The sequence below is a fragment of the Zalophus californianus genome, chromosome 8 (genome assembly GCF_009762305.2).
Source record: "Zalophus californianus isolate mZalCal1 chromosome 8, mZalCal1.pri.v2, whole genome shotgun sequence".
Classification (NCBI taxonomy): domain Eukaryota; kingdom Metazoa; phylum Chordata; class Mammalia; order Carnivora; family Otariidae; genus Zalophus; species Zalophus californianus.
In genome coordinates, this window is record NC_045602.1 from 127,996,068 (window position 1) to 128,020,921 (window position 24,854).

Below are 24,854 nucleotides of genomic sequence, written 5' to 3' on the forward strand. Positions count from 1 at the left end.
ACTTCCTGTCCCCCCCCTCATTTATCTTCAGGTCTCTCAGTTCATACTGATCACCCTCTCTGCATCTCCCACATTTCTGCCCTATCAGCCTCTTTTATTTTTTTCATAGCACTTTTCACTACCTGAGATCACTGAAGAGTTTATGTTTACTTATTCCCAGGCTGAGATCTGGACCACTCTGTTCACCACTATATTCCCAACACTGGCATGGTGCCCAGCATTCATGGCAGACACTCAGTAAATACATTTTTTTTTGAATGAATGGGGGAAAAAAACTTGACTTCTAAAAGATGGTTTTGCAAAAACACAGTAACTTAAAATTCTGCTGTAAAACAAAGATGATTTGCACTTAGTATATTGCTGTGGGTTTTGTAGCCAGTACTTGGTGTCCCCCCCCAGCCCCCGCAAGGCTTCTCCCAGGAATATGGGAATCAGACTGCCTATAACAATCAAATAGCAAACCTACAAATAGTGGGTTGGAATGCAAGTGTGCTGTTACCCTTAAAAAGAGTGAGTGGCTTCAGGTTCTCAAGGTGTGGCTCTAAAGAAAGAACGGTTCTTCAGAAGAAGGGATTGAGCAAGCCTTGGAAGCCAAGGAGGAAGGATAACCCAAGAGACAGGTGGTGGAGATGTCCACGCAGGGAGACGGTGCCCTGGGCTGGAATCCAGGCTGTTGAGACCCACTGAGAGACCTGGGCTCTAGTGCCTCTGTGTTGGAGGGGACACACCCTGCCCTTCTGTGGGGTCCATCCTGTAGTCATCACGTCCTGAAGCCACCCCTGACTAGCCAGTCACTGTGCCGGACACCGTGCTCACTAACTGGGCACTCGACATACATTTTCCTGTTTTTTTATTTTTATTTTTATTTTTTTTAAGATGTACTCATCTATTTTAGAGAGAGTGCAAGAGTGGGAGGGGCAGAGGGAGAGGGAGAGAGAATTCCAAGCAGACTCTGCACTGGGTACAGAACCCTACATGGGGCTTGATCCCAGGACCCTGAGATCATGACCTCAGCCAAAATCAAGAGGCGGACACTTAACCGACTGCACCACCCAGGCGCCCCTACGTTTTCCTATTTAATTTACTGAGAACTTTCCCCATGGCCTTCCTGGGATCATTTGCCTCCCAGTGAAATTTGCGTGGATGGAGACGGTTCACCAACAGACTGAGCATCTCTTTTCCCTTTACTAGTTTTTCATCCTAAGTTGATAAATCAACAGTCAGTTCGTAAGTCTTGTCAAGCCTGTCCAAGACATGGATTAAATTGCTCTGTGTAAACTTACAAAATAGATTTTTGAGCCTGAGACATTCTAGCTTATGTGAATTTGGGGGCACAGCCAGCAGTCTTCCCTAGAGGACCCCACCCCATTTGTCCATTCACACTCCTCCTCATTGCCTGGCTGTTCTTGTCAGTTTTTTTTAAAAAACAGCTTTATTGAGATACAATTTGAGTACCATAAATTCAGCTTTTTTAAAATGTACAATTCAGTTATTTTTGGTACATTCACAGAGTTGTGCAGTCGTCACCATAGTCAATTTTAGAACATTTTAATTACACCCAAAAGAAATCCTGTACCCAGAAACTGTCGCTTCCATTTTCTTTCCTTTTTTTTAAGATCATTTTTAAGATTTTGACTCCCAACATGCGTGAGACATTAGCGTTTTTACATTCGTATAGATAATGAGTAGCTATTGTAGGTACACAAATACCTGTGTGTTTAAGGATTTCTGAGCTCATTTTTTCTTCTTGGATCTCATTCTTTAAGAGAAAAAAAACAACGCAATTCTTAAGTATTCTAAAATAGAGCAAAGTCCTCCTCCTTCAGCCAATATGGAGATTCTGATCGGACAGCCTGGTTTCAGATCATGACTACAGTGTAGTAGTTCTGTGACCTTGAGCGACATCTTTAACCCCTCTGAGCCTCAGGGTCCTCATTTGTAAAATGAGGCCACAGCTAGTACCTATCCTACAGGTTTGTAAGAATTACATGAGAGCAGTGTCTGGCACTTGGACCTGTGTGTTTGCTTTTATGTTAGCTTTCAGGTAAGTTTCCGCTTAAAAAAATGAGTTAAAGAGAAAGAGCGAATAGTTAAGATGGTAATCAGATGTGAAGATGGTGGGAACAGTGCGAACAGTGCATAGAATAAAGGGAGCCTGTTTTCCATGTTAGCAATCCAAGATCCTCTGCTTTAGGAATTTCAGTATTTTTTATGGACAAAACAAAAATTGTCTCAGACCAACACTTTATAAAAATAACAAAATGTACCCCCAGGACCCCTCCTTTCTGACACAGCCTGCGTTGCTGGGCGGCTCCAGCTCAGGGGTTTACAGCCTCTGTGTTAGCTGCTCGTTGGACATTTACTTTGCAACAGCAGGTTGCCTCAGTGTTTCTTCCATCGAGGAACCGTTTTGGCGTGTGGCTGAAATGTGACAGCAAACAGCTTTGTTCCCTGATTTTTTTCCCTTTAGTATTCTTGCATATTACCAAGTGCTTGGACATTGGACACAACCAAACCCTAGTTTCCAGGAAACAGGCATGTCACGTTTTATTGTCACCATGTGTTCACATTTGTCCCCCCCCCAGTTCCACCTCCCACTCTGTTTTTTCCCTAGTTCTGTAGTGTTTAGCATTACACAGTTATTATCCCAGCTAGAATGTAAGCACTGTGAAGATAAGGATCTTTGTTTTAAACAGTGATGTATTCTACATGCCTGGAACAGTGCCAAACATGCAGGCACTCAATTTGTTGATGGAATGAATGAGTGACTGCGTCTTACTACTCCATCTACCCCATCCCCCATGGTCCCCGCCTCACTGGACAGAAAACGGGTGTGGGAGGGTGTGTCTCAGATTCCTTCAATTTTTTCCCGATTATTCTTAGCATGTAACTTTCATCCTCCAGGTTACCTCATGGTTCCAGATGCTATCATGTCCTTCTGCAGGAGGGAGGAAGAGGTTGGGACTCACGGACTCCCAGCTGAGTCATGCCCCTCCCTAAGGAGCCTTCCCAGAAGCCCATGCAATCCCCAGTAATTTATACTTTACCCCTCATTGGCTAGAGCTTGGTCACCTGGCCACCCTTTCTGCTGGGATGGCCAGGAAATACAGGACAGCCCCTTCCAAAACAAAGTGAGAGCTCTGTAAGGACTAAGGGTATGAGTCAATAACTGGCGATCCCCGCCACAGGGGTGGTTCTCGTGCTGGCTAGGGAGGGAATGGCAGCAGGGATTTCTTTTATCTGAACCTATTCAAGGTGACCCTCTTATTTGCTTAGGGACAGAGTTTGTGAAATAACCAATCAGTAATGGCCAGGTGGTGACTGCTGGACATCCTAGGGAATCAACATATTCTGAACCTTGCAAGGATTTGGTTTGGTTTGGTTTTCTAACATTTTGACAGCATGCTTGAAACTTAAACACAGCAGACTTCTTAGTGGTTATTATATCATTCAGGAAGACCTCTTCTGAGACCTACCCCACGCTGACATGTCAGCAAGGGAAGCAGGGCAGGGGTACTGTGGGGAGTCCTGCTTCATCTGGGCCTCTTTAGGGACTCTTCAGCGGCAGCTCCCTCTATAGGAACTTTCTTTTGGAATTAGGGCTTCCTGACTCACCCACCCCTTCCTGGCCTGAGAATATTTTGATTTTGCAGAGGTGCTATTATGGATCCAGCCTGTCAAGGAAAATGAGTTAAACACTGTTATTCCTCCAAAAAATGATGGTCCTGGTGCTGTTTAAATGGCAAATCTGCAGTGAGGGAAAAGGAAGATCCCTGTAAAAATGGACATTTTTTTTTTCTCTTTAGAATGAAAGATACTGAGGCTTTAAGTAACTGAAACTGCCTTCTGTGTCGTTAGTGGGAAATTTCTTGTGTGGTTTTTTGTTTGTTTATTTGGGTTTTTTTGACAGAGTGAGTGGGGGGTGTGGTGGGCAGAGGGAAAGAGAGAATCTCAAACAGACTTTACGTGTCCAGCGTGGAGCCCAATGTGGGGCTCAATCTCACGACCTGAGCCGAAATCAAGAGATGCTTAACCGACTGAGCCACCCAGGTGCCCCTAACTGGGAAACTTCAATATGGACTTAGTCTCCAGAGCCAGGCAAGTGGCAGAAATGAGAAGGCCTTGGGGTGCCTGGGTGGCTAAGTTGGATAAGGGGCCAACTCTTGATTTTGGCTCAGCTCATGACCTCGGAGTCCTGGGATCAAGCCCTACGTCAGGCTCTGCACTCAGTGGGGAGTTTGCTTCTCTCTCTCTTCCTCTCTCTTCTTCTCCCTCTGCCCCCGCCCCCAACTCATTCATGTGTTCTATCTCTATCTCTCTCTAAAATAAATCTTTTAAAAAGGCATGTGACGTGATGAGCACTGGGTGTTATACGCAACTAATGAATCGTTGGACATTATATCAAAAACTAATGATGTACTATATGTTGGCTAATTGAATTTAAATTAAAAAAAAAAGAAATAGGGCCTCTCTCATGAGGGCATCATGAATGTCTTAGCACAATCATACTCTACAGGCCAAAGAAAAATTAACGCTTGAGTCCTCACTCTTCACCATTTTAAATGCTTTCTGGGTATTATTTTATTGAATTCTCACAAAGCCCCATGAGGTAATTGCTGTTGAAATCATCCTTGTTCACTACTGAGGGAACTGAGGCTTGGAGAGGTGACGTGACATAAGTCCCCACATTGGGAAGTGGCAGAGCAGGGACCTGAACCAGACACACTGGCTCCGGAGCCTTCACTCTTACTCACTGTGTTGAAGTCACTTCCACAAGGGAATATTTTCTCTCTGATGTCTTTCAGACACCCAGCCCTGTCAGTGTCCCATTTTCCCCACTCTTGACAGACCTGTGTCGCTTTCGTGCTCACTATAATGACACCTGTCCTCAGTGGCAAGGACTGACGCACCAGGACATCTGTAGAGTTCACACCCTGGCTAAAGGGGGCAGCTGCTCCTGGTTTCAGCCACTGTGGCCTGGTGTTGCCAGATAATCTTTTTCTTAATAGAAGCTAGATCTGAATTTTTATGACACATCTCCCAATTTTTTAAGTGTTTGCAGCTAATTCAAATTAGAAAAAAAAAAGGCTATGAGCACAACCATTGAAACAATCAACAGAGTTTAAATGCATCCCATGGAATGGGAGAAAATATTTGCAAACCATATATCTGGTAAGGGGTAAGTATCCAGAATATACAAGGAATTTCTACAACTCAATAGCAAAAAAACAAATAAACCATTGAAAAATGGACAAAGGACCTGAATAGACAATTCTCAAAAGAAGATATACAAATGGCCAACAAATACTTAAAAAGGTACTCAGTTTCACTAATCATCAGGGGAATGCAAATCAAAACTACAATGAGATATCCCCTCACCCCTGTCAGAATGACTGTTATCAGAAAGATGAAAGACCAGCGAGCTAGGGAGCATGTGGAGAGAAGGGAACCCTTGGGCCCTATTGCAGGAATGTAAATTGGTACAGCCGATAGGGAAATCAGTATGGAGGTTCCTCAGAAAATTAAAAATAGAACTACTTTATGATCGAGAAGTCTTATTTCTAAGAGAATGTAATCAGGGTCTTGACAAGATCATCTGCACTCGCCTGTTCAGCATTATTCACACTGGCTAAGATGTGGAAATAACGTGACTGTCAAAAGATGAATGGATAACGCACACATGTGTGCACACACACACCTATGCATGCACACACACACTGGAATATTATTCAGCCTTAAAAAAAAAAAAAAAAGGAAATCCTGCCATTTGTAGCAACATGGATGGACCTGGAGGGCCTTATGCCAAGTGAAAGAAGCCAGTCATAAAAGGATAAATACTCCATGATTTCATGTATATGAGGTGCCTAGAGGAGTCAGATTTATTGACACAGAATGTAGAAGGGTAGTTAGAGAAATGGGGAGATAGAGGTCGGGGGTACAGAGTGTGGAGTTCTAGAGATGCAACGTGTAGCAGCGTGACCGTACTTAACAGTACTGTGCTGTATGCTTGAAATTTGCCGAGGGTAGATCTTACGTGTTCTCACCACACACAAGAAAGGAAGATTAATAGTTACACGTTGATTGTAACATACATTCGGAAAATTGGCGTGTGAAGCCTGCGGTCTTAGGAATGTTCTCCCCTGAGGGGATGCCACGTGAAGAGCACTGGTAACTATACATGTGTGACGTACTGATACTCGTGGTGGTGAGAACGGCAAACGTGACAAAGGTGGCCTGAGAGCACCTGAAGCGTGCTCACACACCCATCTAGTCTAAACCACATTGTTTAGATGAAGACGTGGGTGCAAGGAGATTGTAACCGTGGCCGCCGGCTTTCCTAACTTCCGTTCGAGTTCTTTTTCGCCAAGAAAAGCATACAACATCCACGTTTTCCACAGAGATTGACTTACCCATCTAAATAGTTATTATGGTTTTACTTGTCAGTTGTACTTCAGAAGCTTGGGGGACAAATAAATAGTTTGGGTGGGTTAGCTGCTCAGTGGAAACGAAAATACTTTGTGCTGCTCTCCAGTACCTTGTGGATTAAACACAGAACTCATAAAAATAGGGGCTTGATTGAAAGGCCTCATTTGGGAAGAATTTGAAGGCTTATTTTGGTTCTGTTTAATGTGGTGGCCTTTTTGGTCAATGTGATGTTTGAGAAATCACGCATGTTTACTCCTTAAAGTCTAGTCCAAGACTGTTGACTCGTTCTCCCAAAACAACTGGTGTCTAAGCTCTTCCACTTCAGCAGTTAACAGTTGACAGAACAATTCGATTTAAAATGCAGTAAATCCTCAGCTACCGCATGAGAAGTGTCATGCTGAGCTCTGGGTTGTTCTGAGTGTGGAGGAAGAGAAGCAGCAGGAGGTGTGTCACTTCCCAAGGCTCTGGGGTGCCTGAGGTGGAGGCACAAGAGAAAGCTCCATCTTTTGTTCTGCTGAGAAGCGTAGCTGGGTAAAATCCAGCTCCTGCCTCCACCTCGGGGGTGGTGGAGAGGGCTTTAGGAAAGAAAAGGGATCCAGAGAGGGAAACTCAAAAGTCCTAGCAGATGCTGTCTAAGAGTTTCCAGATTGCACAGGACTCGTTTTCTTTTGGCATTATCAGATTTGGCTTTGGAGAGGACTTGTTTGCCCTGTTTGCCTCCTGGATGTGACCACTTCTCCCCCTTCCTTTGCTTTCCCGGGAAATACCCACATGTTTGTGTTTGTGTCTTTGGGTGTGTGTAGGGACTGATGACGGAGCCCAGCAGGTGGTGAAGGAGATCTTAGAAGATGTGGTCACATCTGCCGTTAAAGGTAAGACCTCCCCTCTGCTCCCAAAAAGTCCTTGGCCAGATAATTTTAGTGGTGGAGTGCCCACCCCCAGTGAAGTCATGGAAACTGAGTCTGCTTGTATCTGCCCGTCTTTCATGTGGGATTCAGAAATACTCAAAAGAAAGGTATTTCTAAATATCTAAAAAAGACGTATCTTTTTAGTGATTAATTTTATTCTCATTGGGGCTGGGTTCAAGCACAGTCTGATAATGCTAGAATTGGGTGCTCCACATGGAAGACAGAGGCAACTCCCAGATATATCCAGTTTTTTCCAGGAGTGGCTGTGAGTCCTGAGGTGGTGCCTATTGCTGCTGAATGTTCGTGGCTAGCCACTGATGTGTCAAGGTGACAGTCCCCACGTTAGCGGGTATCAGATGCACAGGGAAGATTTGTTCGTTTTGTTAGACTTCATTCGTGGTTCCCTCAGTTTTATGGTGTCGTTTTGGTGGAATTAAACTTGTAGAGCTCCGAATGACCACTGGAGAGTTTTTTCTTTGTTTTTGCCCCAAATCTTAGGTAAATGGCTGTGTGTTGTACACTTGACTCCAGTGTTAAACTATTAATGGGTCAAGAAATCATTAATTTAGCAGGGGGTTACAATCAGCATTTCTTTCTTTCTTTTTTAAGATTTTATTTATTTATTTATTTATTTATTAGAGCACAAGCAGGGGTAGGGGCAGAGGGAGAAGGAGAAGCAAACTCCCCACTGAGCAGGGAGCCCGATGTGGGGATTTGATCCCAGGACCCCGGGATCATGACCTGAGCCAAAGGCAGACACTTAACCGATGGAGCCGCCAAGGCGCCCCAGGGGTCATGATTTTTAAAATGTATTTCTTTTTTTTTTTTTAAGATTTTATTTATTAGAGAGAGAGAGAGAGAGAGAGAGAACACAAGCAGGGGGAGTGGGAGTGGGAGAGGGAGAAGCATGCTCCCCACAGAGCAGGGAGCCCAATGTGGGGCTCGATCCCAGGACCCTGGGATCATAACCTGAGCCGAAGGCAGATGCTTAACGACTGAGCCACCCAGGTGCCCCTTAAAATATATTTCTTACGATGGGTCACAGTCAAAGATGTTTTTGACCCACTGACCCATTGTAAAGTTGATTTAGTTTACTGCCAATCTGTATTCATAGATTTCATTATTTACTTAATGTAGAATTAAATAAAATTACTTAATAAAATGTAGAAATATACGTTCTGGTAGCAATGTCTTTAAAATAGAATAATTTTAATTCTTTGTCTTCCCCTTTTTTACGTGGCTGCCAGGAAGCTCAGGTCTACTTTGTTTTTTTCCCTCGTGTGACTGAGGTCTTCTGTCATAACTGCCAACTCTTCTCATTTACATGGCTCTTCTTCTCTAACCCCTATGTTAGTAGTGCTTTTTAAAAATTGGTGCTTTTCATGTTTAGCTGCTTCTAACCTTTTCCAGAAGTGGACAGGGGTGGGCAGGGCTGCTGCATTGCTCAGTTCCAGAGGCACCACTGACATGGACTGCAGTATGAATGAAACCTCTGGGGATTGGAGCTGTGGATAATAGACACTGGAAAGCCTGATCAAACCTTTTTCAATATTATGTCAGTCTCCTAGGGTGGTGGCAAAGGGTGAGCGGGGAAGAAGCAGGAGCTAGAAGATGATGTGAATAACTTCTCCCTGGTGTTAGACCTTTTGGGATGAGTACTAATTTCGTGATGATTTTTGCACTCGTGTTTTAAGAAGCAGCACAAAAGCACGGCCTGACAGAACCCGAGCGGGTCCTGGGTGAACTGGAGTGCCAGGAATGCGCTGTTCCTCCAGCAGCTGACGAAAACTCACAGGCCAACGGGATAGCAGACGACAGGCAGTCCTTGTCGTCGGCAGATAATCTGGTACGTCGGTGATCCTCCTCCTATATAGACCCGTTTGGATTTTTACTTTCATAGAAGATGCAGAATGAAATCTCTAGCAGAAGAAATGAGTGAAAACTAGCAGACCCCATTCAGTTAGTCACACAGTCCTGGCCTGATGTGCTTTGTATTAGTAGGTTCCATTCCTGGAATGTGCTGCTGTTGTATATAGCATTGTTATTAAACCTTATTTATTCAGGCTTTTAAAAACTTAGATTTCCTGGCCTTTCTCTTGTCTCTCAGTCTACATTCATTATAGAAGAATAAGAAAATACAGAGAAGGAAAAATAGGGACATAAAACTCATCCATAATCCCCTAAATCTGGGGATAACCCTTGTTAACATTTTACTTATATCCTTCTAGATTTTTCTCTCCCTCCTATTTTTTTCCACTTAAATCTAATCACATGACATACTGCTGTTTGTAACCTGCTTTTGAAACAGTGTATATTACAAACATCCTTTCGGACCCATAGATCTGTCTGCCACATTATTTTTTTTTTAAATAGCTTTGTTGTTTTCCTGAAAATGCTGTATATAAACACTCAAAACAGGGAGAAATAGGATGTTAACATCCCACCTGAACCCCCTCTCTGCACCTTTTCACTGGTGTTTCTCAACCTTTTGCATTATCAGCGCCCATCCCCCCAGCCTTTTTACATATTTCTTTTTCTGACACACCACTCCCTTTCATGAATTTTAAAGTCACTGATGAACTGGATATCTGTTTATAATTATACATGTACCTGTGCTTTATACACACAAGGGATAAGATTTTTTCCACCCCCTACCCCCCTGCCCCTCTACTAAGAACCAATACCTGCCCCTGTCTTAGTCTGTTTGGGCTGCCATAACAGGATACCATAGATTGGGTGGCTTATAAACAATAGAAATGTATCTCTCACGGTTGTGGAGACGGGGAGGTCCAAGATCAAGGTATCGGCAGTTTTGGTGTCTGGTGAGGGCCTGCTTCCTGATTCATAAATGGCTGTCTTCTTAAGGACATTAATACTGTTCACGAGGACTCCTCCCTCTTGATGTAATCACCTCCCAAATGCCCCACCTCCAAATACCATCACTTTGGGGATTAGGTGTCAACCTCTGAGTGGAGGTGGAGGGGGCACAGGCATTCAGTCTGTAGCAGTCCCCATGGCATTATGTCATCCCCATTAAGAATGCACTTACAGGGATGTACTCAGATCTGCACGAAGGACTCTTGCCTTTATATACTAGGCTGTGACTTCTTTGTTTACTCAACACCGTTTTGTGGACATCTTTTCACATCAGTACATACAGACCTAACTAATTGTTTCGGTGGTCATGTAAAATTCTGTCCTGTGGATGGCCATAATCTATTTTACCAGTTCCCTGTTAGGTTTTTATGTTACTTCTGTTTTTTATCACAGGAAATAGTTCTACAATGAGCATCCTTATAGATAAATCTTGTGCACATCCTTAATTCTTTCTTTAGGATAAATTCCTACAAGTGATATTGCTGGGTCACGAGTTGGAAGCTTTAAGGCTTTTGTTCCTTAACATCACATTAGCCTGCTGGGAAGGTAATGCTTGAATCTCTGCCCACCTGTAGGCTATCAGTGCTCATTTCCCCATTCCCTCATTAAAACCGGGCAATAGTCTTCATTCCAAATTTTGCTGGTCTGATGGGAGAAAGATCCTGCCTTAATAATTACTAGTAAGACGATTTAGGTTAATCTGTCATTTGCATTTCTTGGTGAATTGCTTATTCATGGTTTTTTTTTTTTTTTTGCCTGTTTTTCATTTGGGTGGAAGGTTTCCGTATTTCCTTAATGAATTATGAGAACTTTTTGTATGTCGAGCGAATTAGTCTTTGTCATATGTTACAAATATTTTTTAATGTAGCTTACTTTTGGTTAAAGAAGTATATTTTAAAAGGCCTTACCATTTTTCCCCCATCTATCCTGCAGTAGTGTTCTTAGAAATACTGTTATCCAAGCTAATATAATTACTTATACACGTGACCCTTAAATAATGCGGGGGCTAGGGTCACTGACTGCCGCCCCCCCCCCCATGCAGCCGAAAATCTGCATTTAACTTTTCACTCCCCCAGAACTTAACTAGTGATAGCCTGCTGTTGACCGGAAGCCTTACTAATAGGATAAACAATTGATTAACACATATTTCACATATGTATTACATGCTGTATTCTTCCAGTAAAGTAGACTAGAGAAAAAAAATCCTAAGGAAGAGAAAATACATTTACAGTACTGTATTTATTGAAAAAAATCCGCATATAAGTGGGCCCCATGCAGTTCAAACCTGTGTTGTTCAAGGGTCAACTGTATTTGTCTTAGATTTTTAAAGGTTTAACGTTTGCTCATTTATCATTTTAAGCCCTCCATACCCACTTTTTGAAGAACAAGGAACAAGGTTTTAGAATTGCTAAAATGACTCCCCCATAGCTATTTTGGCATATTGTCCTCTCCCCCACATTCCTCACTTCCCCATTGAATAAATAACAGAATTTTAAATTTCCATGAGATAATTCCATTCCTTATTTTTGAAAACGAGTTCTTCTGTTGTTTTGACCCCTTGATTTTTCTCTTATTTGTTTCTAACCTCAGGAATCAGATGCACAGGGACATCAAGTGGCCACTAGGTTCTCTCACATTCTGCAGAAGGACGCCTTCCTGGTGTTTCGCTCCCTTTGCAAGCTGTCCATGAAGCCCCTTGCTGAAGGCCCCCCAGATCCAAAGTAAGTGGACACCAGTTCTTGGCCGTGGATGACCCAGATGACCCAGGAGGATGTTGGGGGTTCCAGGAAAACCCCAGTGCCCTGTCCCCTGGTTGGTGTGAATGCAGGAATTTACAGCTTTTCAGACTCCTGCTGTCTCTACAGCCCTTTCATAATGGATTGTCTCTGTGTCCACACCAAGGTTTTGCCCAGTGTTGCTTTCCTTGGTTTATATGCAAAAAAGAGTTACTATATTGAATGTGCACCCTCTTCTTTCTGACTAATGAGTTTAATCTGATGCAGGGTGGGCAGAGGCAGGATGTGTACAAACCTTACTTCCCTGCCTTTGTGGGAAACCTCTGCTCCATGGGTACAGCTTTAAGCCCCAGATGCATCCTAGAGAACCCAAACCTTTCTTTGTAGTGAACCAGTTACTGCAGAGATGATAGCGCTTTGGAGCTGGAGAGCTGCACTCCCTCCTGGCTCGCTTGAAAGCGCCTCCACGGCCATATGCGTTGCTGAACCTCAGCTGAAAAATATGAATGTGGGAGATTGCCTTACAGGATCAAGGATGTGAAATGATACCATCGCATCCTGAGTGGGGGACCCTGCACTTTATGAGTTTGTCACTATTATTATTAGTCGCTAACAATAATCCTCAACTCTTCTGTTGAGATACCGTGACCATTAAGGAGTCGATTTGGGAAAGTTTTCTTCTTTCTGGCCCTGTGGGTGAGGGTGGAGAGCATGAGGCAGGTGGATGAAGAGCACTGTTTCCGTTTCTCCATAAAGACAGAGCAGAACACAGAGTTTAGTCTCATGGGTATGATGCAAAGTGTCGTTGCAGAACCAACATGCTGGAGTCAGTTTACGCTTACTTTGCTCCTGCTGAATACCCTGTTTCATGGTGGGGAGGAGAAAAGACCAGTGGGCATTGACAGCTCTCGCCCTCGTGGGCCCGCAGGCCCCCGGCGGACCCACCTGCTGCCGTCCACCCTCACGCCCTAGGCGCACCCCGGCGCTGGTGCCAACCCTTAACTCATTGGCTCTCAGAAAATTCTGCTCGCTGGTCGAGGAGCAAGGCCTTCTCGAGAAACACGCTCTTCAAGATCGAATCTTTTAGCATCGTCACCATCTTTCCATTCCTGTGCCAGATCCCACGAGCTGCGTTCCAAGGTGGTTTCCCTGCAGCTGCTCCTGTCTGTGCTGCAGAACGCCGGCCCGGTCTTCAGGACTCACGAGATGTTCATCAACGCAATCAAGCAGTATCTCTGTGTGGCGTTGTCCAAAAATGGCGTCTCCTCAGTGCCTGATGTCTTTGAGCTCTCTCTCGCCATTTTTCTTACTCTTCTTTCAAACTTCAAAATGCACTTGAAAATGCAAATAGAGGTATGGGCTCCAAAATGATTTTTGGGGTTTTGTTTGTTTCTTTTTTTGTATGATGGTTATACATGAAGCGTTGACTTACACGGTCTACTTGCTGGCACCCCAAAGAAGAACTTGTTGAATAAGTTGAGAGAATCCCTTTTCCTAAAAGTTCCTGCCTCCTTGCGTGCTTTTCATTTTAACCAAAAGTGTAAGTCAAGTGGCCCATGTGCTGGACTCCATCCCCTGAACATCTTTGTTTAGCCTATAAATTGTTTGAAATGACCTGAACTCGTTGGTAACTTGAGAAGTCATTTTCATTTCATTTTACCTGAAAATCCAGATTTCTCTGGTTTCTCTCAAAATTGTAACGCTAGTCCTCATCTTTGCCTGGCAGCTCTTGGTAACTGCTGAGGAGCAGCTGCTCCCCTGGTGGGGGCTCCGTCCTCCGGGCTGCTGTGGTTCTGCCCCGCTAGCCTTTCCCACGGGAGGCCAGGGCTCCGCCGCGCCTCAGCAGTGCGTGTGTGCGCCCGCTGCTCTTTTACTTCTCCCCAGGCTACCTCACTCGTCGGAGCTGCCTGTTCCCTAAAGCCTTTGGGGTTTTTGAGCCCTAATTGAAATGGTATTAATTGGTGTCCCCCTTTGTCCTCATGTCATATAGGTCTTTTTCAAAGAGATTTTCCTGAACATTTTAGAAACATCAACAAGCTCTTTTGAGCACAGGTGGATGGTCATTCAGACTCTGACAAGGATCTGTGCAGGTATTTTCACTCTGAGGGTGCTCATCCATTGACTTACTCAGAAATGCTTTTCCAAAATCCAGATTGAGAACTTTACCTCCTGCTTTGAGAGTGTTAATGCAGTGCTGGGAAAGCTCACCATGAAGGCTAATGCTAACCTAACGTCTAGTCCCGCTCCGCTTCTCCTTTAGAGGATGACCAGCTCAATTTGGTTTGTCCCGTACTTTGTGGTCTTCGCACAGAAAGTCCCACATCCTGGGAAGCCCCCTAATCCTGCAAAACCAGGATACAGGGTCACTCCACCTACAAACTGAATGCTTTGTTAGTCACAGGGTCCCAAGGTATTGGTGCTGCCAACCCTTGATTGGATGCGAAGGTAAATCAATTCAGATTTACCTTATCCACCATACAATTGTGTGGCTGTCAACCAAGCCTCTGACTTGTCTGTCATCAAACATAATTCCATAAGTCACACAACTTTAAGAGGTGGATCGGGCAGTTGTTATCTCTTTCTTATGAGGAAAGTGAGCCTTGAGAGGTGGAGTGAGGGGCTCAAGATTCCGGTTAGTGCTGAGGCAGGTGTCGGAAGAGGGCCTCCTGACTTCTAGCATGTCTGACACACATTTCCTGAGGGATTGGTGTCTACCTGAGTCAGTGATTCAGTGGGAAGCATTTTTGAAAAAGGAATCTCATTTAATGAGAAAATTGCTGTGTCTGTTGGATCAGAATTTCTAATATCTCTGTGTTATTTTCCAAGACGCCCAGTGTGTTGTAGATATTTATGTCAACTACGACTGTGATTTAAATGCTGCTAACATTTTTGAGCGCCTCGTGAATGATTTATCCAAAATCGCTCAGGGAAGAAGTGGACACGAGCTGGGGATGACACCTCTGCAGGTAAAAACGCTGAAAACACCCATTTATATATATATATATTTTAAGATTTTTTTATTTATTCATTTCAGAGAGCGGGAGCATGAGCAGGGGGGGAGAGTCAGAAGGAAAGGAAGGAGCAGACTCCCTGCTGAGCATGGAAGCCTGACACAGGGCTCCATCCCAGGAACCTGGGATCATGACCTGAGCGGAAGGCAGCCGCTTAACCGACTGAGTCACCCAGGTGCCCCCCATTTATATTTAAAGTGCATTTGTTTCCGGGTGTCTGGGTGGCTCATTCGGTTAGGCGTCTGACTCTTGATCTCAGCTCAGGTCTTGATCTCAGGGTCGTGTGTTCAAACCCTGCATTAGGCTGCACGTGCAACGTGGATTTTATTTTTAAGGATCCATTTTTATTTGGGAAAAAAAAATGCATTCATCTCCATAAACATTTATTGAGCGCCACTGTGTGCCAGGCCAGTGCTGTTCTTGGTGCTAGGATTCAGCAGTGAAATAAACACAGTGCACAACTGCTGTGGTCACAACATTTACAAGCAGACAATGGAGAAGCAAGCTGCAGAGAAGAATAAAGCAGGGATAAAGGGGTGCTAGAAACGGTGCTTTCATTTTTAATGGGGTCACAAAGGTAGTCTCTCTGAGATGGTGACATTTGAGCCAAGATCTGTCGGAAGTCAGTTCACTTACAGTCACCTTTCCAAAGCTTATATGAAAACAGGATCCTAGGCTCCAGTAAGGCAAAGGAAATTGTCTCTTATCCAATTGCCTCATTAGAGTGCCCACACAGAGGATCTTAAGGTAAGGTCTCTGAAGCAGCTGGTCAGAAGGTTTGTGCGCTGCCTGGAATTATGTGTAGAATTTTGGTGTATGGGCATTTTCCCTAGAAGGTCTGTAGATGTCATTAGATTCACAGAGAGATCTGTGCCACCTTAGGTGCTGTTTTGAGTAGAAAATATTTGCATTTCTTTAGGTTATCTGCGATTCACATTCAATTTTTTAAGAAATGCTACTTTTTAAAAAATTAGTATTTTTATTTATTTGTAGAGCAAGCCTTAAGATGAAATGCATTTGTGTTTAAAGAGTAAGAATGTGTCCAGAATCACTCATTTGTTGCATCATGTAAAATTCTTTTCTCTTTTTTTTAGGGAGTGGGGGTCACTGGTTAAGACCCTGTTGATTTTTAATTTTTATTTATTTTAAGCAATTTTTTTCCTAAGATTTTATGTATTTATTTGAGAGAGAGAATGCACGTGTGCATGTGCGTGAGGGGAGGGAGGGAGGAAGAGAGAATCCCAAGCAGACTCTGTACTGAGTGCCAAGCCTGATGTGGGGCTTGAGCTCATGACCCTGAGATCATGACCTGAGCTGAAACCAAGCATCAGACACTTAACCAACGGAGCCACCCAGGCGCCACAACCCTGTTGGTTTATTAAAAAGGAAAGTGTCTTAAGTGTTTTTCGAATTATACAAGCAATGATTAACTTCCTTTTAAAAATCCAGATAACACTTGGGGCACCTGGGTGGCTCAGTAGGTAGAACATGCAGCTCTTGATCTTGGGGTCATGAGTTCAAGCTCCATGTTAGGCATAGAGTTTACTCAAAAAAAAAAAAAAAAAAAAAATCCAGCTAACACTGTTCCTTTTAGGAAAGCACACATCTCCTGTTTTTCTGCTAGGGTGTTTGTAATGAACAGCTTTAGAGATTTTCAGGGTTTTTGCAGTGAGCCCTTAATACTTATGTCACCTGTTAACTTTTCCTTGGGTTCTGTGCTTAATAGCACCGAAGGTCAGTGATTATCTCGTATTCTCACAGAATTCCATAAGAGTTCTGTAGATGTCTGCTCTCAGTTTATCTGTTAAGTCTCTGTGCCATGTCCCTTCTGTCCTTTAGGAGCTCAGTCTGAGGAAGAAAGGTTTGGAGTGCCTCGTGTCCATTCTCAAGTGTATGGTGGAATGGAGCAAAGACCTGTATGTGAATCCCAACCATCAGACCAGCCTCGGTGAGAGGGCTTGCCACAGCACCACCTCCATTCACAACGTGACTGTTGGGAAAGTCGTCTTTGTGTCACTGTCTTAGAGTTAGCAAAACACTTTAGTTTGCTGATTGCCTTAAAGCTTCTGCTTTTTAATCCATCTGGAATTTGGGGGGAATAGTATGAGTTGTGCTTTAACATCATTTTTCCAAATGGAGAGACAGTTACTCTGATTTTTTTAGTCGTCTCTCCTTCCCTCACCACCTTGAAGCACCACCTTTATGATATACCAGATTTCCCTGTGGAGGTCTGCTTCTGAATTTTCTATTCCATTCTATGGATTTGTCTGTTCTTGCCCCATTACCACACTTTTCAGATGCCTTGAATTCTTTAGTGAGTTTGATACCTGTTAGGGCAGGTCTTCCTATTCATTGTTCTTCCAAGTGTCTTCACGGTTTTGGCACTTCTCTTCTTTCACGTGAATTTTAGAATTAGCTCATCAAGTTCCACAAAAAAGTAAATTTTTAAGTAAAGTATCTGAGTGATATCAAGATTTCATGCTTATGACTCTTACAGTATAAACTTTATTGTTACAGGTCTGGAAAAGGGAACCACAGAGTCAGACCTGAGCTCAGGTGTGTCTGTATCCCATCTGTTGATTTGGTTTCCTTTGCTTTATGTCATCGTAGGTCAGGAGAGGCCCACAGATCAGGAACTAGGGGATGGGAAAGGCCTTGACATGGCGAGACGGAGCAGTGTGACGTCCATGGAGTCCACGGTGTCTTCGGGGACCCAGATGGCTGTCCAGGATGATCCAGAACAGTTTGAGGTCATCAAGCAACAAAAGGAGATTATCGAACATGGCATTGAGCTGTGAGTATGGCTCAGCTACTCCAGCCGAATCTCTTGGGGCCTCTGACAAAGCCACATCTTCTCCAGGAACCTGGGACTGACTCCCCTAGGGGAATGCCTGTTACAAAGGCCAGTGCTGATGTCACAGCCAAGCCTAACAGAGCCAGTCAGAGTGAGTGAGTGAGAGAGTGGGAGAGGGAGAGGGAGAGGCAGATTGAGATTGAAATTTAATAGCTTTGTGTAGTTGATGCCTGGTCTTTTTATTTTTATTTTACCTAATGCAAAAAATTAAACCAATTTAGAAAATAAAAGTATGAAGCAAGAATGTTTAATCATAAAATTATTATCTAAAGGAAATCAGCATTGGTAACTTTTTTTCAACTATATCTTATGAAGAGTTCCAACATACAGAAGAATTAATGCTTGCCATATTAGCATTATCTAGGTGTATTTTTTTCTGAACCCTTTGAAAGTAATTTGCACCCATCATAATACCTCAGCCGTGTATCTTTGAAAAATGACATTCCCTCATAAGTGCATCGTCATTATTACAAGCATTGGTAAATCTTAAGGTGTTTCTTTCCAGTCTCTCACACGTAAAATTACGTAAACTCAGTCTCATATTCTGTCCAACTTTTGAATGATTAGTTAACTTAGTAAATTTGGTTTGTTTTAAAAGCTGATGTTATATAATACTTATGAATTGAAGTGTTGATCTCGTTTCCACTCTCCCCAGCCCTGTGTCGCCCCCAGTCTATTCTCCCCATAGCAGCTAATCTTTTAAAAACTTAAATCAGGTCTTATCAGTCCCCCACCTAAATCGTTCCACGTTTCCCTCTCCTCATCACAGCCTGGTCCCGCCTCCAACCCCCCATCCCCACTGACCTCATCTGCCAGTACCTGAGTCACACCGTGTGCTTCATTCCCTTGAACACCTCGAGCTCTTCTCACCATTGTGCCCTCTGCTTGGAATACTCCTGGGTCTTTTTCCTCCCTCAGGCTTGGCGAAACCTCTCCTCCTCAAGGAGGCCTTCTGTAGCCTCCTGTCTGCAGGCTGCTCCTGCTCGCACCTGATCCATGTCCTTCCTGCGCAGCCCCAGCACAGGGCATTCTCCAGTGCGGGGCCTGGTAAATAGCACATTGAATTTATCAGTAGTGAAGTATGCCTACCTTTAACAGGAAATACAAACAGTACTTAAGCACTGTGAAAGGAAATCCCAACATGGACAGTCTGGGGCTGTTATATTGGCTCTCATGGACATCAAAGTTCCAGGCTCTATTAGTCTTTCTCCTTTACCATCCTTTTTTTTTTTTTTTTTAGCGGCGGGGGGGTGGTGGTGCAGAGGAAGAGAGAGAATTTTAAGCAGGCTCCACACCCAGCACAGAGCCTGACATGTGTCTCGATCTCACAACCCTGAGATTGTGACCTGAACCGAAATCAAGAGTCAGATGCTTAACCAACTGAGCCACCCAGGTGCTCCTCTGCTTCACCATCCTTAACACAGTTTCCACCTTCAGTGTTGCCTCATGGTTTAAGGTGACTGCCAGAGCACCAGCCATCACACATATACTAGGGAATAAAGGGGAAACTGCATAAAGAATATACCTCCCAGCCAAGCCAGCTTTGTTTAAGGATCCTTCCTAGAAGTACCCACACCATTTCTGCTCATACATCACAGGCCAGAACTTTATCACGTGGTCATACTTTGAGGGAGGCAGGAAAATATAATTTTTATTCCAGGTGGTTGTGTGCCTGGCTAAACATCTAGGGCTCTGTTAGTGTTGGAGAAGAGGAGAACAGATGTTGGGTGACAGCCATCGGACCCTGCTATAGCTAGGTCAGAAATTAAAGGTGAAATTCAGAGAAGCCACCAGGACACACAGGACCTTCCTGAGCTGATAGGCGATGGCTTGTTCATGCCTCAAATGCCAGCTTTTTCTATCCTCCAGATTTTGAAATAAGTAACCCATGCCCTCTCTCTTCTTGAAACAGTTTCAACAAGAAACCCAAGAGAGGCATCCAGTTTCTTCAGGAGCAGGGCATGCTGGGAACATCAGTTGAAGACATTGCCCAATTCCTGCACCAGGAGGAGCGCCTTGATTCTGTAAGATTGGGGGTTGGACACTTGCGTGTAGGTTTTATCAGGTGATTCTGAGACCCCGCCTAGCCTTAACCTAGAGAGTGGCTGACCCTCAGTGCAGTGGCTATTATCCACTCCCTTGTTTATAGCAGTCCTACTTACTCCTTTGGCCGGTGTTGCAAAAAGCTCCCAAGAGGTGGTTGTGTACTTGGTGGAACAGTGCCAGAACTAGAAGTGTCCTTTGACTGCTAAAAACTTCTGGCTGCCTGTCTGCAGCTCACCTCCCTCCTGAGTGTGTCCCATCATTCTTTCATCTTTAAGTTTCTTGTGCCTCCTCCTGTTCTGCCTGAGACAGGATAGACTGAGCCTGGAATGGGTGGGTGGGTGGGCAGGCTTGGAGTTGCCCAGCTTTTGTAGCAGGCCAGCCTGTTCTGGGTGTTGAGAGCAGGGCGTTCTGCCTCCCCACCCTGTCTGATGTGTGTTTTACTGTGGGTTCACATATGACAGTTTCTAGATGTGAGTGGGTGTGTATGTTTCAGACCCAAGTAGGTGATTTTCTGGGAGACAGCACAAGGTTCAACAAGGAAGTGATGTATGCCTACGTGGACCAACTTGACTTCTGCGAAAAGGAATTTGTCTCAGCCCTACGGACATTTCTAGAAGGTTTCCGTCTACCTGGGGAAGCCCAGAAGATTGATCGATTAATGGAGAAATTTGCTGCGAGATACATAGAGTGCAACCAGGGGTAAGCGCTGTGTTGAAGTCCCTTCCATGTCATCTTTTTGCCTGCCTCAGAGCACTGATCTTAGTTTGGTTGGGAGTTGAGTTTAATCTTCCTAAATCTGCACCAAACAACTAACGTTTCTGTTACGATGTGCCGGACACTGCTGAGGGATTATCTCAGGTAAGACCTCACAGTTTCTGTTTATGTCCCCTTTCTGCAGACAAGGAGAGTGAGGACCAGAGAGGCTAAGTAATTTGCCCGCATTTACACAAGTAGAGCCCACACTATCTTGATAAGAGTAATTTTATGAGTTGAGAAGAAGCTTAGGCACCTCTTTCCTAATTAAGAACAGTTCCCTGATCTAACATATGGGGTAGATCTCAAGGATTTTTGGTTTTTTTTGGTTACATACTGATGAGCAGGTTACAAAAATGGCTACATAACTAATAAAACCTGCCTAAATGTATGATTTCATCTTGGGTCCTCTTTTGGTGGGTAGTTCATGTTTTTGTAGGAAGTGGAAATTAAAAGGAGAGCTAACCTTTATTAAACATCTCCTGAGGCACCTGGATGGCACAGTAGGTTGAGTGTCTGACTCTTGGTTTCAGCTCAGGTTTTGATCTCAGGGTCGTGAGATTGAGCCCCGTGTCGGGCTCCCAGCTCTGCGGGAAGTCTGCTTCTCCCTCTCCCTCTACCTCTCCCCTTGCTTGTGTTCTGTCTCTCTTTCAAATAAATAAAACCTTAAAAAAAAAAAAAAAAAGAAAAAGACTCTCCCTCTGGCCCTCCTCCCCCATATGTACACACGCACATACTATCTCGCTCTCTGTCTCTCTAAAATAAATCTTTTAAAGACAAAACAAAACCCCAAAAACACATCTCCTACATGTCAGCCATGTCATGGGTTTTACATACTTTTCATTTAATTAATGGTAAGCCTGGGAGTAGTGTCTCCATTTTTTAGAGAGGAAACAAGGCTCTGGGAGAGTGAGCAACCTGTCCAGAGTTAATCAGCTGATAAGTAGCAGAGCAGGATTGAATATGGATTGTCTAACTCAAAAGCTCACACTCTTTCCCCTGGCGTGAAGTGAAGAATGTCTGAATATACTGTGAACATGATGTCGAAATTGTTCAGTAGAGACAGTTTAATAACAGTTTACCTCTCAGGTCAATTTGGTTTTCATATTAATTGGTTCTAATCCTCCAAGCGCACAACAAGCTATTCCCATTAGATGCATGGTCAACAGAGGCAGCATCTGGTCATTTTAACCCAGTGAACATAGAATTTGCTGTGAAGGCAGAGGAGATGTTACTTACTTTGAAGGTATCTCCTGTGTGGACCTGGGGACCTTGGTCTGTTTCTCTTAATGGCTAAACACGTTAGATTGTTTCATGGTAGAATGCAGACCTTTTGGGGTGCCTGGGTGGCTCAGTCGTTAAGTGTCTGCCTTCAGCTCAGGCCCTGATCCCAGGGTCCTGGGATCGAGCCCCACATCGGGCTCCCCACTTGGCAGGAAGCCTGCTTCTCCCTCTCCCACTCCCCCTGCTTGTGTTCTCTCTCTCGCTGTGTCTCTCTCTGTCAAACAAACAAATAAATAAAATCTTTAAAAAAAAGGATGCAGACCTTTTGTTATGTTCTTCAGAGTTTCTCCCTTTCCTTTTGGGGGTGATTTGGACAGACCAGTTTTTGTAGCTTCAGCCTCACATACTTTGAGACTGTATCCACACATTTTTGTCTTTTCTTGGCTAAGGCAAAAGAAGTCAGACTTAACCATATTATGTAGAACAATATAAATATTTTTCTTCAAATTTCTGCTGTTCAGTATTACAGTGAGTAATGTAAGCTGTAAATAATAATTGAACAGCAGTTTTCTCTCTTTTTTTTTTTTTAAGATTTTTTTTTTAAGTAATATGCTCCCAGCATGGGGCTTGAACCTACAAGCACAAGATGAAGAGTCACACGCTCTACTGACTGAGCCAGCAGGGCGCCTCTGAACAATAGTTTTGTTCCTCTTTCTCCCCAGTGCCCAGCACAAAGTAGATGCTCTCAGTAACAGGAGCAGGGTGAGGTAGGTGGTGAAGCACAAGGGTGCAGACTGTAAGGGGGCCTCACTCTCATGGTCAGATGAGGGTCTCTGTGCATTTTGTGCTCTGGGTGCCTCACTTGCCACACCCTAGTCCAGGGTTTTGGCTGCACCTTGAGAATCTTCTTTAAAACTTGAGTTAAAACTGCTTTATTCAGAGAAACCTAAAACGTGACACAATTTCTTAATTAGCTTTTTCTACACTCAAGGTCATTAGTTATTATTTGATGGTGATAAAAACATGAACACTCTTGACTAGTTTGGCATCATCATGTGGAACAGTTGGCCTGCTTTCAGTGCAGCGTATCTCCATTAGCCTCTTCTCTGTGCATGTTCTTATATCTGGAACCTTCTCTTCCAGGCAAACCCTGTTTGCTAGTGCTGATACTGCATATGTCCTAGCATACTCAATTATCATGCTAACCACAGACTTGCACAGCCCTCAGGTAAAATATTTTAATGATTTATATATTATAGTAGCTAAATAAGGAGTTTTATTTGGGCCATTGGATGTTTTCTAAATGGCTTTTGATTTTTTTAAATTTCAGGTAAAAAATAAAATGACAAAAGAACAATACATTAAAATGAATCGGGGTATCAACGATAGTAAAGATCTCCCGGAAGAATATCTCTCAAGCATCTATGAAGAAATAGAAGGCAAAAAAATTGCCATGAAAGAAACAAAAGAGCATACGATCGCAACCAAATCTACTAAGCAGAGTAAGGTCTAATGACAGATTATTTCTGTTAATCCTAATTTTCAAGTGTATCAGATTGCATGATTAAGTTCCCTGATAATTTTAATTTGTGTGTCTAGATATCTGCATAGTAAATGTGTTTATTTTTTTAAAGATTTTATTTATTTTTGACAGAGACACAGCGAGAGAGGGAACACAGCAGGGGGAGTGGGAGAGGGCGAAGCAGGTTCCCTGCGGACCAGGGAGTCCGACGCGGGGCTCGATCCCAGGACCCTGGGACCATGACCTGAGCCCAAGGCAGACGCTTAATGACACTTAATGACGCTTAATGACTGAGCCACCCAGGCGCCCCAGTAAATGTGTTTAAATCAGTTAGTGTGATTATGTTGATTCTCTCGTAACCATCTTCTTGCTAGATTTGTGATTAGCTACAAGAAGGAATTTAAAATGAGTAATCTGAGAGTTAAATTATCCCACAAAGTGTTCCTTAAAACTGCTTCAGTGCCACTGGTGATGGTGCCAACCTTGGTGAGAATTCTGTGAGGGAAGGCCCGTGACACTCTCGGCTTCAGCAGAGCGTAGAGATTGAGCGCCCAGGCTGCAGAGCCACACTGGCCAGGGTCAAGTCCCACCTCCGCTACTTATTGGCTGTGTGTCCCTGGGCAAGGTGCTGAGCCTGTCTGTGCCTCATTTCCCCCTTCAGTAAAATGGTAATATTTGGAACGCATTCACAGAGGTGCTCAGGAGGATTTGTGACTTAATCGTCATAAATCTTTTAAAACCGTGCCTAGCCCACAGCCAGCGCTCGGTGGGTGTCCACGGCTTATATTGGACTCTGATTTCTTTGTAGGTGTAGCTAGTGAAAAACAGAGACGGCTGCTGTACAACCTGGAGATGGAGCAAATGGCTAGAACAGCCAAAGCTCTGATGGAGGCTGTGAGCCATGCCAAGGCCCCGTTCACCAGCGCCACTCACTTGGACCATGTCCGGCCGATGTTCAAAGTGAGTATCCTGAGAAGCCAGAAGCTGGCTTGGCCTGATTCTGCAGGTGACCAGCTAGAAGCTAACCAGTGCCTCTGTAATGGTGAAGAGGTGGAGGAGAGGAAAGGTCAGGTCTAGGTGCATTTGTCTGAACAGTTACTCAAGTGAATCCTTCCCAGAAGCCCTTTGATGATGCAGGGGATGTGCCAGTGCCAACCACAAGCGTGGGCTCCACAGTCAGAATGGCTAGTTTGAATCCTGCCTTTGCCACTTTGTAGCTCTGTGACGTTGGTCAGTTTACTCAGCTTCTCTCTGTGTTCATCGTCTGTAAAATGGGGACGAACACAGGGTTGCTGGTGGGGCTGCTGGGGGACTGAAAGAATTAAGAATTATTCAGGCAAAAGAGATCGTTATATTTTGACCTCTCACCTCCGTGGCCTCAGGGTTAGTTTACCAGATGAAATTAGTTGGAAATAAAAGACAGTATCCTGAAGTCTGTCTGTTTTTAAAGTGTCTAGAAAAGGTACATGCCTTGTAGACATGCACATAATTTTTCTC

The 24,854-nt window shown here is 44.0% G+C and overlaps 1 protein-coding gene across 1 annotated transcript in view; it reads left to right on the forward strand.

The window, feature by feature from the left end:
• Positions 1-24,854, forward strand: part of ARFGEF2 (ADP ribosylation factor guanine nucleotide exchange factor 2) — an 88,198-nt gene that overhangs the window by 23,864 nt on the left and 39,480 nt on the right. Inside the window, exons 7-19 of the mRNA XM_027621198.2 lie at positions 7,230-7,298; positions 9,029-9,180; positions 11,802-11,932; positions 13,066-13,300; positions 13,938-14,037; positions 14,774-14,913; positions 16,798-16,906; positions 17,569-17,752; positions 19,725-19,836; positions 20,352-20,557; positions 22,979-23,063; positions 23,166-23,337; positions 24,166-24,317. Of these exons, the coding sequence (XP_027476999.1) occupies positions 7,230-7,298; positions 9,029-9,180; positions 11,802-11,932; positions 13,066-13,300; positions 13,938-14,037; positions 14,774-14,913; positions 16,798-16,906; positions 17,569-17,752; positions 19,725-19,836; positions 20,352-20,557; positions 22,979-23,063; positions 23,166-23,337; positions 24,166-24,317 (1,847 nt within the window). The remainder of the gene's footprint in view (positions 1-7,229; positions 7,299-9,028; positions 9,181-11,801; positions 11,933-13,065; positions 13,301-13,937; positions 14,038-14,773; positions 14,914-16,797; positions 16,907-17,568; positions 17,753-19,724; positions 19,837-20,351; positions 20,558-22,978; positions 23,064-23,165; positions 23,338-24,165; positions 24,318-24,854) is intronic.